Below are 15,699 nucleotides of genomic sequence, written 5' to 3' on the forward strand. Positions count from 1 at the left end.
CTGCTCACTGATTAACACAAGTTGACTGTGGTTGGGCACATCTCAGTTTTTGCATGCAGATTGGAGTCTAAAATTTGTACGAGAGCTCCAAATGTCAGCGAAAGTAGTTGAGGCAATGTCGGAACATGTTTAAACAACATCTTATGTGATGTATTTATGGGAGGGGTAGTTTTGGGTCGTGACCCATCAGTTGCCAAAGGCTGCTCTTGGCGTAAAGCCAGTCTTCAAGAGCGCTGAGTCATGAACCTCCTCATACCATAAAATATACTGTAGTCCCTCGTTACCTCATTCTGTTTTAGTTCCAGTTCTAGTTCTATAATGACAATTTTTAATGCTGCTTTTCTCTTATTTTCTTGACTCAAGACCATGTTATGGGCCATAATTCTCAAGGAATGTTTAATTAATGTTTGAAGGATGGTTTAAAGTACTTCATACTGCAGTAAGTAAATTGCAGCTCGTCCATTAAGATTGGTACAACTGCATAATACCTTTCAATATTAAATATATAAAAAAAATCTTTTACTTTTACAAACATTTCTGCCCTAGGCCTGCCTCAAACCTTATTCTGTGAAGTGAACAAATAGTCAAGCTCCTGGATTCATTCTATCACACTTGAATCTGGCAGAAATGAATCTATGCTGGCAAACTTAAGCAATATTTGCTAATTCCTGGTCCGTCTTCAGAGCCCAGCAATAAAAGCTAACTGTGATGTTGTGTTTCACAGCTCATTTAAAGTGAGCATGTCTCTGTGGTCATGAGACTGTAGACACATCAAGCTCTAAACCCCAGAACTAATGTGGAGCAGCTGTCAGATCCTCTGCACAACAAACATCCCTCTTTTGACTCAGTTGGCCAGTTTTAGTCTAAAGAAATGTAAACCTATCAGAACCACTCTAAGCTGTTGAAGGTATTGCACTATGCAGAGTGATTCCAGAGGCAGTGACCTGTTCTCCATAAGCCTAAGATGGCCATTTTGTCCTCTTTGTAACAATATAATCTGCTGCACATATTCATTATGATACCTGACTGATTCAGGTGCTGAACAATTCCAATTAAACTAATTGGGACATTAAATGTATGACAACATAGGTCATTAAATTAATTTAGATTAGTGAAAGCATGCACATCATCCTCATCATTATAATAATTATGTTGCATATAGCCAGCAAAACTGATATGTTGTACAAGTAATCATCTTTTTCTTTAGCTGAGCATTTTGCATCCAGCTAGATATGTATGTATGATGAACACACTGTTGAGGTACAATCAGGGTTTGATTTGGTGCTCCCTGTGTTTCACACACTCTGTCAAGAGTATTGTAGCACAGAGGCAATTAGAATAATGTCTACTCCTGTAGAAGCTGGATACATCAATGCAGCCAGTGGGTCTATTGACCTTGACTGACACACACACACGGATGTACAGACATACACACATGCAATTGATTACCCCTCAAACCCCCTTACTCGCACCCACACACAAGAACATACAGTATGCACACAATACTTCAGTCTCTGTCTTTGTCTTTCCTGCTCTCGCTGCATTATTACCTTTGGCATACAGTTTAAGTGATGTCTAAGTATAATGGCTGACTCTTCTGAATCATCAGTTTCTTTGTATAATAAGTTTCTAGATTGAGCAATTTTACATTTACATATTAAGGAAAAATAGCCACTGTCTTGGTAATTGCCAAGTATGGGCTCTTCTTCTGTTTGTGCTAAGTGTGATGTGGGAATCTACAACCAAATTGTAAATATTCTTATTTTTCTTTGTCTTTCAGGGAGATGTTCCTTTTCTGGAAGAAGGCCATTGGATTTAAAACTTTTAATGAGCCTCTTCGTGGACTGTGATTTTAGAGATTGTGAGCTGGTCCCACTGTCAAGCACAGGTTGATTGTGCTTGGCTCACCACTGCTGTATTCTCAGCCAACTTCTTTCACTAGATGATAAAAATCAGTCCACAGGATTGCCATCCATGGTTTCTGCTCTAATAAAGACTATATCATCCTACATTAATAAGATTTGCAAAGGAATGTTTACAAAGAAACTGGCAAACCCAATCAAGAAGAAAGAGAGAAGTGAAAATAAAGAGCCCAAATTGACCACTGATTTGCAAGCACACAATCTAACTCTCTCTACCACACTGAAGACTACAGTTAAAAAGATTTCCAAATGCTCTTCGGCACGTAACATATCGCTTGAAGAAGACGACGGAAAGAACGACTGCTCATCCCTGTCGCCTACTTTCAGTTATCGTGTAGCTATTGCAAATGGACTCCCGAAAAGCTCTCCTTTTTTGAATAACAATGAAAGTATCTTTCCTGAGGTTCTTTCGATTGATAGTAGTTACTCTGACTCCTTGAGTGAGACAAAACCTGTCAGGAGACTTGATGAGCATAAATCATACACTATGCCAGTAAGACGAAACAGGAAGAGCCTCATCAGTTTGGCTCCTTCTGATGGCAGCTCTGAAGGTGAACGAGTGGAACGCTCCAGTCTACACACACTTAGGCTGGGTGCTCTACGCAAGTTAAGAAAATGGAAGAAGAGTCAGGAATGTGTCTCCTCAGACTCCGAGGTGAGCAATTGGAGGAAAACCCTGGGCATCAGGAGCAAGTCCTTGGATCGTGCTGGACGGCAGCAAAAGAGCTCGACCCTGGAGCCTGGCTCCTCCTCCACGGGTTGCATCAGTCAGACCCAGGATGTCATGGAGATGATCTTTAAGGAGCTTCAGGGTATCAGTCAGATAGAGACAGAACTGTCTGAACTACGTGGCCATGTGAATGCCCTAAAAAGCTCCATTGATGAGATCTCTAGCAGTGTGGAAGTAGTTCAGAGTGAGATTGAGCAACTTCGTTCAGGATTTGTCCAGTCTAGAAGGGAAACCCGTGATATTCATGACTACATAAAACAAATTAGCCACCAGGCCAATAATTCAACCTTGCGATTCATCAATGTTCCTGAAGAGAAGCCAGAGAAAACAGAGATTCTAATATATAAAGTACTAAAAGACAAAATGGGTTTCATTGATGCTCATAAAACAATTAAAATTGAGCTTGCTCATAGGTTAGGGCAACAAAGAGAATGTTCTAATGCAAAACCCCGCCCAATTATTGTTATTTTTGCAACACCCCAAGATAGGGATGTAGTCCTGAAAAAATGCTATAAACTAAAAGGAACAGGCATTACAGTCTCTACTGATAGCTTAACTCATGATGGAAAGGAGAGAAAAGACAAATCAATGTCCTCCTCACAAACCTATGAAAGCATGGATATAAAGGTCTCAGGAAAGGATAAAGTAGTGGAGAGTGATGACTGGGACTCAATGGACAGTGATAAAGAGTTAGATGAATTAAGCAGAAATAAATATGCAATGGTAATTTCAAAGCCGGTACACAAGAGCAAATCAGAAAAGAGGCGATCCCACGAGCATAGCCGGTCAGGGGATGAAGCAGGCTACTCAGGCACAGTTCACTATGCTGATGACACTTACTATGACCCAGACAAGCACGGAAAGGCCTACTACTCTGATTTGACCCCTGGTTGGCTTTCCCAGAGTGACTATTCCACCCCAAAACTCAGCCGCTCTGAGTCTGACTGCTCAAAACTTTGCCAGTCATACTCAGAGGACTTTTCAGAGAGCCAGTACTTTACACGGGCTAATGGCTGCTCCCTGCTGTCCTCCTCAGATCAGGAACTGTGGCAGAGAAAACAAGAAGACATGGCCTCCTCTTGGTATGCTAGCCCCAGTCACCAACTTGGCGATGAGAATCAAACCTATGAACACAATGAGGTTGAGACTACAGAAACTATTGACAGTGGAGTGAGCAATGGACTTGTCTGCATGTCTGGGGACAGAAGCCACTACAGTGGCTCCCAGGTCTCTTTGCAAGGTGACCTATCACCCTGGAAAGACTGGCATCACCTGGAGCAGGGTGCTGACTCTGGCTTGGAAGCCTCAATAGAGGTCAGCAGTCCCTTTGACCCATCAACCATCCCTGGTTTTCCAGAAAACATCACTAAATGCCAGGAGGTTGATTTACAATTTGAAGGAGATGAGGAATTCATGATGCTCGACAGGGAATCTCCCCTACCACCTATAACCACCCACATTATTCCTCCAATCACAGAACGGGAGTCTGTCAAGCCACCTGTCCGTCAATCTAAAGAGGGATGTAAGGTGACTCCAAAAGAAAGCACGAAAGTATCTTCTAAAGATGCGCCTAAAGCAGCAGCTAAAGTGACACATAAACAAACAAAATTGGCTCAGAAAGAAGAAACCACCAAAATATTGCCAAAGGAAAACCCTAAGGTATCTGCTAAGGTTGCACCTAAAGTGACCTCTAAAGCAGCTCTTAAAGAGTCATCTAAAGATATTCAGAAATCAGCAGCGAAAGAATCCTCTCAAGCACTCCCTAAAGACATCCCTAAACTCACACATAAAGATGCCACAAAGCCCACTGTTAAAGAAGTATCTAAAGTAACATCTAAGGTAACTTCTATTGAGGCTGCTAAAGTCATTCCTAAAGTGACCCAGAAAGATAGCCCGATAATGACTCCTAAAGAAAGTCCTAAAGAGTCACCTAAAGAAAGCCCTAAAATAACCCCATTTGAGAGCCCTGTCTCAACCCCTAAAGAGTCCCCTAAAGAATCACCTAAAGAATCCCCTAAAGTCATTGCTAAAGAACCCCCAAAAGTCATTGCTAAAGAACCCCCAAAAGTTGCATCTAAAGAAGGTCCGAAAGTTGCATCTAAAGAAGGTCCGAAAGTTGCTGCTAAAGAGGTTAACAAAGAGGCTGCAAAACTACCCCCAAAAGAGGTCCCAAAAGAGATGCCCAAAGTAGCATCTAAGGAGACTGGTAAAGTACCCACTAAAGAAGTTTCTAAGATTCCACCGCAAGAAGCCCCGAAGGCAACCCCTAAAGAGAGTCCTAAGTCACCCCCTCAAGAGACCACTAAGGTGCCACCGAAAGAGACCCCTAAAGCTTCCCCAACAGAAGCCCCTAAAGAAGCACCAAAAGTAGGCCCTAAAGAAACAACCAAAGTGGCCTCTAAAAATGCTGTTAAGGAAGGCTCTAAAACACTTCCTAAAGAAAGGGAAAAATTCCCTGAACTGGATGTCAATCACAGCTTTCACCAGAACCAGAATAAGTCTTCTACTATGTACCGCAGTCAGAGTGAGATTCGAACAGAGAAGGTTGAGGAGGTTCCTAAGTCTTGGAGCAGTAGGCTCAGCATAGATCTCAGTGAGAAGTCCTTTGGTTTTGGCTTTGGGTCTACACTGCAGAGGGCTAAGTCAGCTCTGGAGGTTGTTTGGAAGTCTGGCGCTCAGCCTACCCCTGCTCCTCCTGAGGAGCCCACCAACTCCTCTTCTTCATTTATGGGGCGTTTCCGCACCCTGTCCACTTCCGGTGTAAATAACTCTAGTACTACAGCAGACTCAGATGTCTGCGCAGAGCCTGTTGCCTACAAGGCAGAAGACAAGAAAAAAGGTGCAGAGGAAGAAGCTGGGGAACAAGTAGACAGTGAGACCCACTATGTTGAAGTGATGGAGCAGGTACTAGCTAACTTGGAAAACAGAACTAATGCTAATGAGACAGAGGAGACAGATGAGCCCACACAGGAGACTGAGACTTCTCAGGACTTTGATGTGTCCGATGACATTGAGGCCTCTCAAGACAATGATGCCTCTCAGGATTTTGATGCTGCTCAAGATTTTGAAGCCACAGAAGACTATGAAGCAAGTACACAGGCCCGTGTTCTTGAGTATGATTGCAGTTTGGATGAGCAATATGATGAAGAGTACAGTGAGGACTATGAAACCCAGCTCACTGAGGACACTGCTGAATATGACGCAATGGTGGAGTATGTAGACGTAGAGGAACCAGATGAGGACAATGATATGACAGAGGAGATGGAGGAGGGTGACGAGGAGTTGGATGAGGTAGAGGAGATAGCAGAGGAGGCTGCTGAGGTGTCTGAAAAAGTCGAAGAACAGCAGGAGGATGAAAACAAAAATGTTCCAGAGGAGAAACCCGCAGAGGCCCCACCCAAGAAACGCATTCGACCGACATTTAAGGAGGCAGCACTGAGGGCCTACAGGAAACAGATGGCTGAACTGGAGCAGCAGATCCTGGCAGGGGGTATGACTCTCCTTTTTGTTTGTCACAGTGTCACTTTGATTTTGTACAAGGCTATACATTGGCAATTCATGGCAGGTCATAACTGTGTTTCTCTATAACACATATAAACATACTTGCCAACTATCTTGATTTTCCTGGGAGACTCCAGTTTTTCATTGCCCTCTTTCGGTTTCCTCGCGGGTCACAATTATCCTGTATTTCTCCCGATTTATGACAATTTTTCACACTTTTTCCACTTTTAGTTATCGCAACCTATTTCTGGCTCTCTAAAGTGTGTAGTCTGCTGTGCTGTTGCGCCTTGTCCTCCTTAGTGAGTGAGAGACGGACACAGAAATGCAGAGGAGAAAGAATATTTAACCAAATTTCAGACGCCCTGGAGAGAAGAATTCCCCTTTCTTAAATTTTTAAAGGAAAGGCGCTATAAAATCTGCCACGTCGAATTTTCTGTCAATCACAGGGGTCACACCACGTCAATCCTCATCAAGAGGCTGACACAGTGCAGTGACGTGCACAGGGGCAGGAGTATGAAAAATATGAAAGAATAAAAAGTGATAAATATTACTACCACAAACTACCACATATAAATAATAGTAGCAGTAACATTAAGTAGTCATTATAACCACCTGAAACCTTAAGAACAATTATCAGTGGCTGCTTTTTCAGATTTGTCAGAAAGACAAACAAGCAAGCATGGACACTGTTGGATGGGCAACATTAATTTACAATGTCATGTGTTGCACTAAGAAGATACTGCAATCAACTCTTATGTCGTAGATGTTGGCTGATCCCTGAAGAGTCTCTCAGTATCCTGTGGTAGTCCTTAACATCTACTGGATCCTCTGTGTTCTTAGTGAAAGTCTGAGTTCTGTCTGATTTCTTTGGTGGTGACAAGGCCAAGACTTTAATCTTGCTAGTTTAATATCGTTGGATTTATGGGAAGCTCGGACTTTGATCCACTCGAAGGATCTCTCTTTGAATTGGTAATTTACTTGAAAAACTGAGGAGTGGACTCTCTCTGAAGGTGGACGGCAGTGTTTCTTGTGGCATTGACTTTGTATTTATATTCCACTGGCGCAGGGCTAGATAGCTCTTGTAGCGGACTGTGGCTCAAGGGATAAGACTGTCAAACATGTTTTCTGGAGGTTTATCATTTATCATTAAAATTTAATAGACCTCAAAAGCTACAGTAGGGATGACCTCCAAAACCATCAATTCCTCACAATGAATAAAAACATGACAAGAGTCTGTTATTGTGTGTCATTGCACGGTGCAAACAGTTAAGTCTACATATACCACTGAAAACGTTCTGTATGTCCCTGGTGTTTGTGCTACAGTGCTTTAAATTAGCGATATTTTATACATATAGCAGAATATTCTGCTAATACTCTCATTTGCCTTTTTGTATCATACTTTTGCCTCACTGCAGTAGTTGCCTTGAATCAATATGCTGTGTAGCTGATGCGTCACTGCTTACTTAAAAAATAACTCAATTTATAATCACCACAGGAGTTTAAATTGTTAAGATTGATTCATTGAAGAAAAAGTAGTCTTTCAAAGAGAATGAAAAAAGAGACCAGGGAATTTCCACTCTTACTTAAAATGAAAAAGCTTTTGACCTACATATGTAGCTGGAACTGTGGTACTCATGGTGAGGTAAAGTAGTTCAGGGAATACAGGCTACACATGAAGACTGACAGACGCATGCACAAACCTTCTCTGTGACTATATTTGCCAAACACCCTGCAGAGAATAAAAATTAATACGGTCACTGAAACTCTTAAATTAGGAGAGCTTTCTTCTCTGTCATATGGTTGAACATGACCCTGCACACAAACCTTTAAGACCAACAAACTGCAGCTCGTATGAAATATTAGTAGGCAAGAAAATGAACACCATACATTATCATCAAAAATTATTACCATAGGCAATATATGCACTCACATTTAATTCCTTTCGCTTTTAATTTATGCCTTCACTCATCCATATTAACACAGTGATAATACAGGCAGAAGGTGTGCACCATTAATTCTGAAATTAAAGCGCAATTGATAATGGATTTTTGAGATTTACTGATTACATTGATATTGGAGTTTAAAAATCTGTTAGAATACATGGGCCTACACTTGTTTTTTAACGTCACATGTAACATAAATCAGCACGATTTTTAGAGAACTATGGCCGATGCACGCTCAGTGGGGAACTTGGCTCTCTGATGGATAGTTCATGTAAAAGTCTAAATCCTCATAAACATATCTTTGGAATTTCTGCACTGCGACTTCTTGCTTTTTACTGACTGTGATTGTCCTTTTTGATGCTTTGCTTCTGCTTGTTTAACCAGCAAGAGAGTTAAGAGCTGAAATGACTGTCTGACTCATTGACTGATTGACTCACTTGTCACTGTTGAATCCTGCATGTGTGAGGTTAGGCTTGCAGCAGACTCAGGGCATATGACTCCAATCGAAAATGTCTGACGAGTTCTTCCACTCGCTGACAGTTTTTTGGTTCCTTCCTTCGTCACTCTATAAATCATTTAGTGGCCTTGTCTGTAGCATCCTATAGTGTTTCCATATTGTTCTTTGCTGGTTGGGTGAACAGTGATGTATGAGTCCATATGTCATGGCCATTATTTGTTTTCACTTTACCCAACAGTGCAAAAACATTGAGACATGCTGAGATAGGTTGTGTTGAGGAGATTAAATGTGAGACCAGAGAAACTCTAAAGTTTAGAGTTTCTCCGGTCTCACATTTAATCTTAAAGTCCTATTGTTTAGAGTCTAAACAATAGGACGGCTGTTTGTTTACTTTAATCTGGTGTGCTGTCACTTTTTTGGGTCCACGTATCGTACAGCAAATAACTAGCCTTGCTCATTTATCCTCCACATAAAATGATGTATCTGGTTGTTTTAGTTAATTCCCACAGTTTGTTTTTACATCGATGATATGAGGTCAATGTAAATATTGTAGCTAGCGATTACTGAGCATTTTATGCATGTTTTATACAAATAAGAAGCAATAACACTAACAAGGTTTTTACACTTATGTTTTGAGGTGATCTATGAACTAAATAGGACATTGCAACACATTTGTCAAAAAAAATGACGCACTGCAAAGACCAGCTTCAAAATCACTGACCTACTGTTTCTAGCACCATCCAAAACATTCTCATAATGCAAATTTTTGACACATAAAGTGCAGCCAATGCTACCTGACATTAAAGCACCCTGACGATCTGACCAGTGTTGAGCATCCTTGAATATTGTTACCACAACTACCTGACATTTAAATACATTTACATGTTTCTTTCTTGATAGAAATACATCCAGTATGCAGTTATGTGACATTGGGAGCAATTGTTTCAATTCATTATACTACTAATGGAGATGCAGTCCGAATGGAAGCGCAGACAGGCATACTCTACCCACCCTCGTTAGCATTATGCCTTCATCTCCTGTAGCTGATGTGTGCTCATCATGCTCGTGCTCTGAAGCGTGCTTGCCGGTCTGTGTTGGAGCTGTGAAGGGAGTCTCAGCAGTACTGCCACTCCTGCCAGGCCTGTCTTCAACTGGCTACAGCAGCGTCTGTATTCAGATGCTAATTCACACTCCCAAGGGCATTCTGTAACCAGGTCAGCCTTGCTTGGAATATTTATAGAGGTCTGCTGCTAGTGAAGTTTGCTGCTTGCTCCTGGGGGAGCAAAGGAGGTAGACCCTCTTTATGCTTAGTGCACCATTTCTTGAGAAAAGTGTGGATATGAAAAATGCAGATGCAGGGAACGAAGAGTCACTGTTGTTGTTTTTAAGAGATACCATCCAATTCAAAGCACTGACTGATTCAATGTTGCTCTATTTAGCTGACTGTTGTAAACAGGGAAAGCCTCTTCTCCACAGATTACACCCATAATTTGGAGGAGCTATGAATCTAGTTTGCAACACATTACCTCTGGCTTTCAGATTAGACATTTAATACACTGTACTCTTTTTCGGATTGCGCTTTTGCCAAATCCTTCTTCTTGCGCTTGTACTTTTCCCCCTAAATGTGCACAAGAATAGTTTCATAATAACTTAGATCAAGGCAATAGTTTTGCCTTTATGTGTACAATTCATATTCCTGATTAGATACGGGCAGATAACCCATTTTACCCCAGTGCTCTATTCCTGGTTCATGTCCACAGGGATTCTATTTTTGCACTGAAATTGAACTAAATAAACTCTCTGACATCAGCCTGCCACAGCCTCAAATGCGTTGTTATAGCTGAAAAAGATAGGAGCTGAGGGGAACAGTGAGTGCTAAGATTACTCATATACAGTATTTGATGTCTTGTCTCCTATAGTAGGAAACGGCACAGTCACGTATTGTTCGAGTCATCAGAGGGACAAGCAGGGAACAAATTGGTAGCACAGGCAACCAGGACTTTTACATCTCACTATGAGCTACCACATTTCATTATGTCAAACCCTCCAGGGCGGCAACCTCACACTACACATGTCCTCCTTTGGTCCGCTTTCATCATAAATCTGTTATCCTGTAAGTAATTTGTTAAATTATTAATGAAGCTTAATATATGGTTATATGAAATGTTTCTGTTTTACTGCCAGCTGTCGGAGGGAAATGTCCTGGTTTTGCTGTCATCTCGCAGCAGCATGTACCAATCTGCACCAATGTTTAAAGATCCAAACAGCTATAAAAGATTTTCAAGCAAGGAATACACACCATTTCTTAGTTATGAAGATAAATACATGTAAATGGTGCATCTGGGAAAATCCAGTACTACATAATAAATAAATACAATTAAATAAATAGACGGATAAATATACAGTGTATGTAGAATACACACTGGGGCTGCACAAGTAATCAAAATGCTAACAAAATCACAATATGACCGATTGCAATATCTAAAACGTATCAACAAATCATAATAGTCACTATTTTCTCAACAAAAATATGTTCATGTTGAATTGCCACCGAAAATAATAAATACACCTATTAATAAGTAACATATACGAGAGGTTTTTAATATGTTGCCTTGTGTAAAATTTGATTCCTCCTTCCACAGATTTAGCTATGCTGGTACACACATTAGCAGTGTAATTAAAGTTAATATTATCCTACCAGCTTCAAGTGTGGAGTTTAATTATGAGTACAGCATTTAAAGTTCACAAATTAATATACTGTCAAGTAAAGCAGAGGAATTTATCTGACATCTTAGCAGGTGTGCTTGTTTGCTGCCTTGACTTACCAAGAGCTGAGAGGAGTCTAGAGGACGGGCATACATCTCTGCTTCAACATGTTAGCTGCTGCAGCAGGTGAGAGGTTAGCTTGTGCGGATAAGCTAACAGCAACGTTGTCTTTTAAACATGTCGTGTCTTCGTAGCAGGGTAGGTAGGTTGGCCGCTTGGCATCACCTGGGTCTTGTTTAGAGGTGGGAGGTTGTGAGGACCACCATGGCTGAAGGACGAGGCCCGGGGAGCTAACAGCTAACGTTACTTGTTGCTAAGCTAGCTGTTGCTAGTCGGTGAGTCGACGGAAAGCACCTTCCATCGAGTTGGGGTGAGTAACTTAACGAAGAGTAACTATGAGGCCTAATGTAACGCCAGCTTGTAACGATGAGCACGTTTTATTATTAGACGCTTTTCATGGCGACGTTACATATTTTCAGAAGAGAAGAAGAGCGTAGGTGCAACTAATCACGTTGACGATGGCGTTGTCCCAACATGAAATACTTTGACGTTTCAAAATGTCTGCCCTGAAAAAGATCAGTTCGTAGACTAATGTGATTATTTCAGTGAAAAAGTACAGGTCAGTTAATTAGTTACATAAAAATAACATTACATAATTATATTAATTACATTTCAAAGTAATATGAATCTCAGCACTGGTGAAGAAACGCCAGCTTAAAAGTACTTTTATTGTCAAATTGAAGCAGCCAAAGCTGGCTGAGGCCAGGTAAGGATTGTCCTAAAATAAAGCCATGTTGACTTTAGGTAGCAGTCACAGCCTCTGGTCTCTAGGTAGAAGTGAAAGTGTTGAATGGCACCGATGCAGCACTACATGAAGGTCAAACTAATTCCTGCCTTGGCACTGAATGGAAATATGGGACATTTTAAGGTGTTTGAACAGAGAACACACCCAGCCGGCACAAAACTGTCTTTTTAGTGTTCATTTTCTGTGATTTTAATACTAAATCCTGCCCTGAATTTTTTTTTTTTTTGAGTAAAGCATTTATAAGTTGTTACGTAATGTTAGGAAGGCTGTTCGTGAATATCATAAAAGTTAAGTTTCTCAAATATTGAGTGACTTCAGAATTCAGTTTGACATGACTGGAATTGGTTTTCTCCAGTGGGACTGGAGGCTTTTCTGCTCTGGTGAGCGTGTCTGTGTGTGGTGTGACTATTATATTAAGAATGACAGGCAAAGTTGAGATGGTCACACTTGTGGTGGCCAGTGGTTGGTTTGCCAATGTGACTTTTTGTTTATATCAGGATGTGTTCAGTGTGAGGTCTGCAGCCTCTGCTCTGTGATGGGGGCTTGCTGTTTTCCAATGAGCCAGACTACATCTCACACTGCACAAACTCTAACCCATCGTCACTGTCGACTTCTCTGCTACAGTCAGTGGTAGCAGGTCCTGCTCTGCTTTGTCATCTTGATTTCCTCTGTTTTTTTATCAGCTTCTTGAAAATATATCCTCCTGCCCTCACATGTTTATGACCTGACTTGCTGGAGATGGTGGAGATGGCGACTGCAATTTGAGACTGCGTTTCAACATTTGTAAGCCTGACACCACTGGATATTTTTAAGGAGACAAATTTCAGGTTATTTGTGGTGACAAAAACAGATATTTTTGACTGGAAGTCGGGACATTTTGTGTTTTTGTGTGGGCGTTTTTTTTTCAAGACCTTTCAAGACATCTCCAGCCATGTTTGTGGAGACCAAAAGAGCTACTTTAAGCCAAAACATGATCTTTTCCTGATCCTAACCAAGTTGTTGTCCTAACCAGAGCAAAAGCACAGTGTTGTCACAAGATAGAATTAAAAATTAAGCCTAAAGAAGCGTTAAGTTGAAACAAAATGTTCATATATGTTCAACATATCGGTGGTTTGAAGAGACGTACGTTGCCAACATTTGCTCTGGGATTGGTTTGTCCCTCATTGTTCATTCAGATGTTCACCTGAATGTCCATATAAGAACACATGTCCTTGTGTGTGTCGGAGTAGGGGTCCTGGTTCTATCATCCACGTGCGGGCTTTTCTGCTCCGGTGAGCTCTGAGCTATGTGCGGTGTGTGACCATGTGTGTCGGCGCTGAAATGTAGGATTTACTGCCACTGTTGAGATCTCAACACTTTGCCCGCACTGCACACACACAGAGGTTTCCGACCATCAATTACATTTTCGTTCCATAGATTTAAGGCACCTGTGAAATGAGGTTTATATCAGCAGCCTGTAGCCTATCTTTGTGGTCTGGCTTTATCTTGTGCAGCTGCAGACTCGCTGGTAGAGGAGATGGCTCTATCTTGTATTGTGGTGCTGAAAGTAGCTTAGCTGATCGCTGTCCATGGTACCTACTTGCAGCTTAGCTCCTCTGTGAGTGCTGTGTCTCTGCGTGTGTGCAGCTCTTGGTGTCAGTATATTGTCACAGCTGTCGCAAAAATGTACTGTACTCGAAAATCATCCTTTTCAAGAATTTATACTATCTAATTGGTTTCACATTGACGAGAAAGCATTTTAATGTTTTTGAATTATCAGTGCCTCCATGAGAACCATCATCATGAAAAGATATGCACTTGTGGTGAACACTAATGGCACTCTAAAGCACTCTGGATAACAGCATCCAACAATTACTATGTACTGCTTTCTCAACGAACCCACAGGTACAGGGCTATGAATATTTTAATGATTATGAATTAATATTTTCATGCAGTGATTTTTTAACTGGTGTCAACTTTCAAGTAAAGAGACAAAACAAAATTGAATGGGCCTGCATAACTTGAAGATTATAGAAACAAGGTAGTTTATCATCGCCTTATGCTGCACTAGTGATGCAGTACCTGCTCGTCAACAACAAACGGTGTATTGTGTCGTTTTAATCGGAGGAGCAAGTTGATCTTTCTCTAGCGAACAGCTGTTTTCTGTTTGTATCACATTAGATCATGACCATGCCGCTGTTTATCACCCACGGATCAATAGCACAGTAATTACACCTCTGTAGTCTTGCTTATTTAAAGGGCATGCCCTCTCACAGTTCGTCTCCAAAATGGCAATATGATACTGATAATGTCCCACGTCTTCATGGCTATGACTGTTATCTCATGTAATCTTATCAATCAGTGTCATCATTTTTAAATGTATGCTGCACTGATTTAAAATATTCTACGTGCAAATGATATTCAAATATCAACCTTTAGCTGTGAGCCCTTTGTTGTCTAACAGCTTTTTTCTACTGCATCTACTTTATACAGTATGCTTCTGTTCATAGCCATTCACCCCGAGGCGCGTGTTGACTCTGTCTCCATTTCTGCATAAATTGTTTGGCAAAACAGAATTGTGTCATCAGGCTGTAATAGTATATTAGTGTCCTAACTAAGTGTGTATTTTCCAGTGGGCTGCTCTTTCCTAACGCTCCATCCTCCTGTCATTTTCTCCCTCCAGACAGCACTGCTTTGGATACACAGGTTTTAAGTCATTGTTAATCATAAACCACGTGGATACTTGTGATTTCCTTGCATGTGCATGTCTTGTGTTTTGTTGTGTGTGGTGTGATGGTGTACGGATTTTGTTTCTCCTGTTTACTGGATTTGAAGTAATACATCTACCTGAGTGTATCTGTGAGTGTGTGTATTTGTTTTCGTGAAGATAAATCGATGTTATATCTGTTGGTATAAAAGAGAATGCAGCATGCACCTCTGAGCCAATCTTACTGTCACTTTGTGCTGGTTGTCCTTTTGTTCCTCTCTTTTCAGAAAATGATTTGTGTTTCAAACTGACCATTTTGGTCAGTGAGGAGGGAGCGTTACACAATAGGCAAATCTGGCCTGAAGCACCAAGAGCGGCAAAACTCTCAGTCTTGAGCCCACAAATTACATTGATGTGGAATAATTTGGTCTTTTGCCTGTGGTGCTTCCCTCCCTTCTCCCTGTGCTGTACGCCTCCTCTCCTTTCATTTATCTTATCCTCAATTGACCTCCAAATGTACTGTATTTTCCCAAATACATGATGTTTTACTGTGTATTTCTCTTGTTTTAATTTTGCTACTGTTTGCTTTGTGTTAAGTTGGATACAGTTACCTTGTACTTCCTTGTTTTACATTGTGTGTTTCCTTTCTCTGCAGCCTCGCAGTCTTTTGGATCCCAAAGTGCTCGGCTTGCAGACTGGAGGGTGAGTGGTTGCTCACTTCTTGTTCTGATCGGTTCACAATTACACAAATCTGAGCTGCTGCGCTGCTTCGCACCTCCACGCTGAGGCACACACATAACAGAAAAATTACAGGCATGCTGATTCTCTAGCACATGGCCCCAATTAAAAGTATCGCACTCCCTGTTTTGTGCTATACCACAGAGAAGAG

The 15,699-nt window shown here is 41.2% G+C and overlaps 2 protein-coding genes across 2 annotated transcripts in view; both read left to right on the forward strand.

The window, feature by feature from the left end:
* The first annotated feature begins 1,974 nt into the window (after nucleotides 1-1,974).
* On the forward strand, nucleotides 1,975-9,763 carry LOC140994298 (protein unc-13 homolog C-like). Its single transcript, XM_073463868.1, has 3 exons — nucleotides 1,975-4,152; nucleotides 4,492-6,142; nucleotides 9,630-9,763. The coding sequence occupies exons 1-3, from the start codon at nucleotides 1,975-1,977 to the stop codon at nucleotides 9,761-9,763; spliced, it is 3,963 nt and encodes a 1,320-aa protein (XP_073319969.1).
* Nucleotides 9,764-11,356: 1,593 nt separating this feature from the next.
* The window catches only part of LOC140994652 (protein unc-13 homolog C-like), an 89,054-nt gene continuing 84,711 nt past the window's right edge, over nucleotides 11,357-15,699 (forward strand). Inside the window, exons 1-2 of the mRNA XM_073464385.1 lie at nucleotides 11,357-11,445; nucleotides 15,466-15,512. The gene's annotated coding sequence lies outside the window, so the exon portion shown is untranslated. The remainder of the gene's footprint in view (nucleotides 11,446-15,465; nucleotides 15,513-15,699) is intronic.

The sequence above is a fragment of the Pagrus major genome, chromosome 4 (genome assembly GCF_040436345.1).
Source record: "Pagrus major chromosome 4, Pma_NU_1.0".
In the NCBI taxonomy this organism is placed as follows: domain Eukaryota; kingdom Metazoa; phylum Chordata; class Actinopteri; order Spariformes; family Sparidae; genus Pagrus; species Pagrus major.

Excerpts from the sequence above, each read along its gene's own strand:
- LOC140994298 (XM_073463868.1), top strand. The coding sequence starts at position 1,975 with ATGGTTTCTGCTCTAATAAAGACTATATCATCCTACATTAATAAGATT. Across the intron at positions 4,153-4,491 it reads GGGAGTCTGTCAAGCCACCT|GTAACTTCTATTGAGGCTGC; the intron begins GTCCGTCAATCT and ends GTAACATCTAAG. Across the intron at positions 6,143-9,629 it reads GCAGCAGATCCTGGCAGGGG|CGTGCTTGCCGGTCTGTGTT; the intron begins GTATGACTCTCC and ends CGTGCTCTGAAG.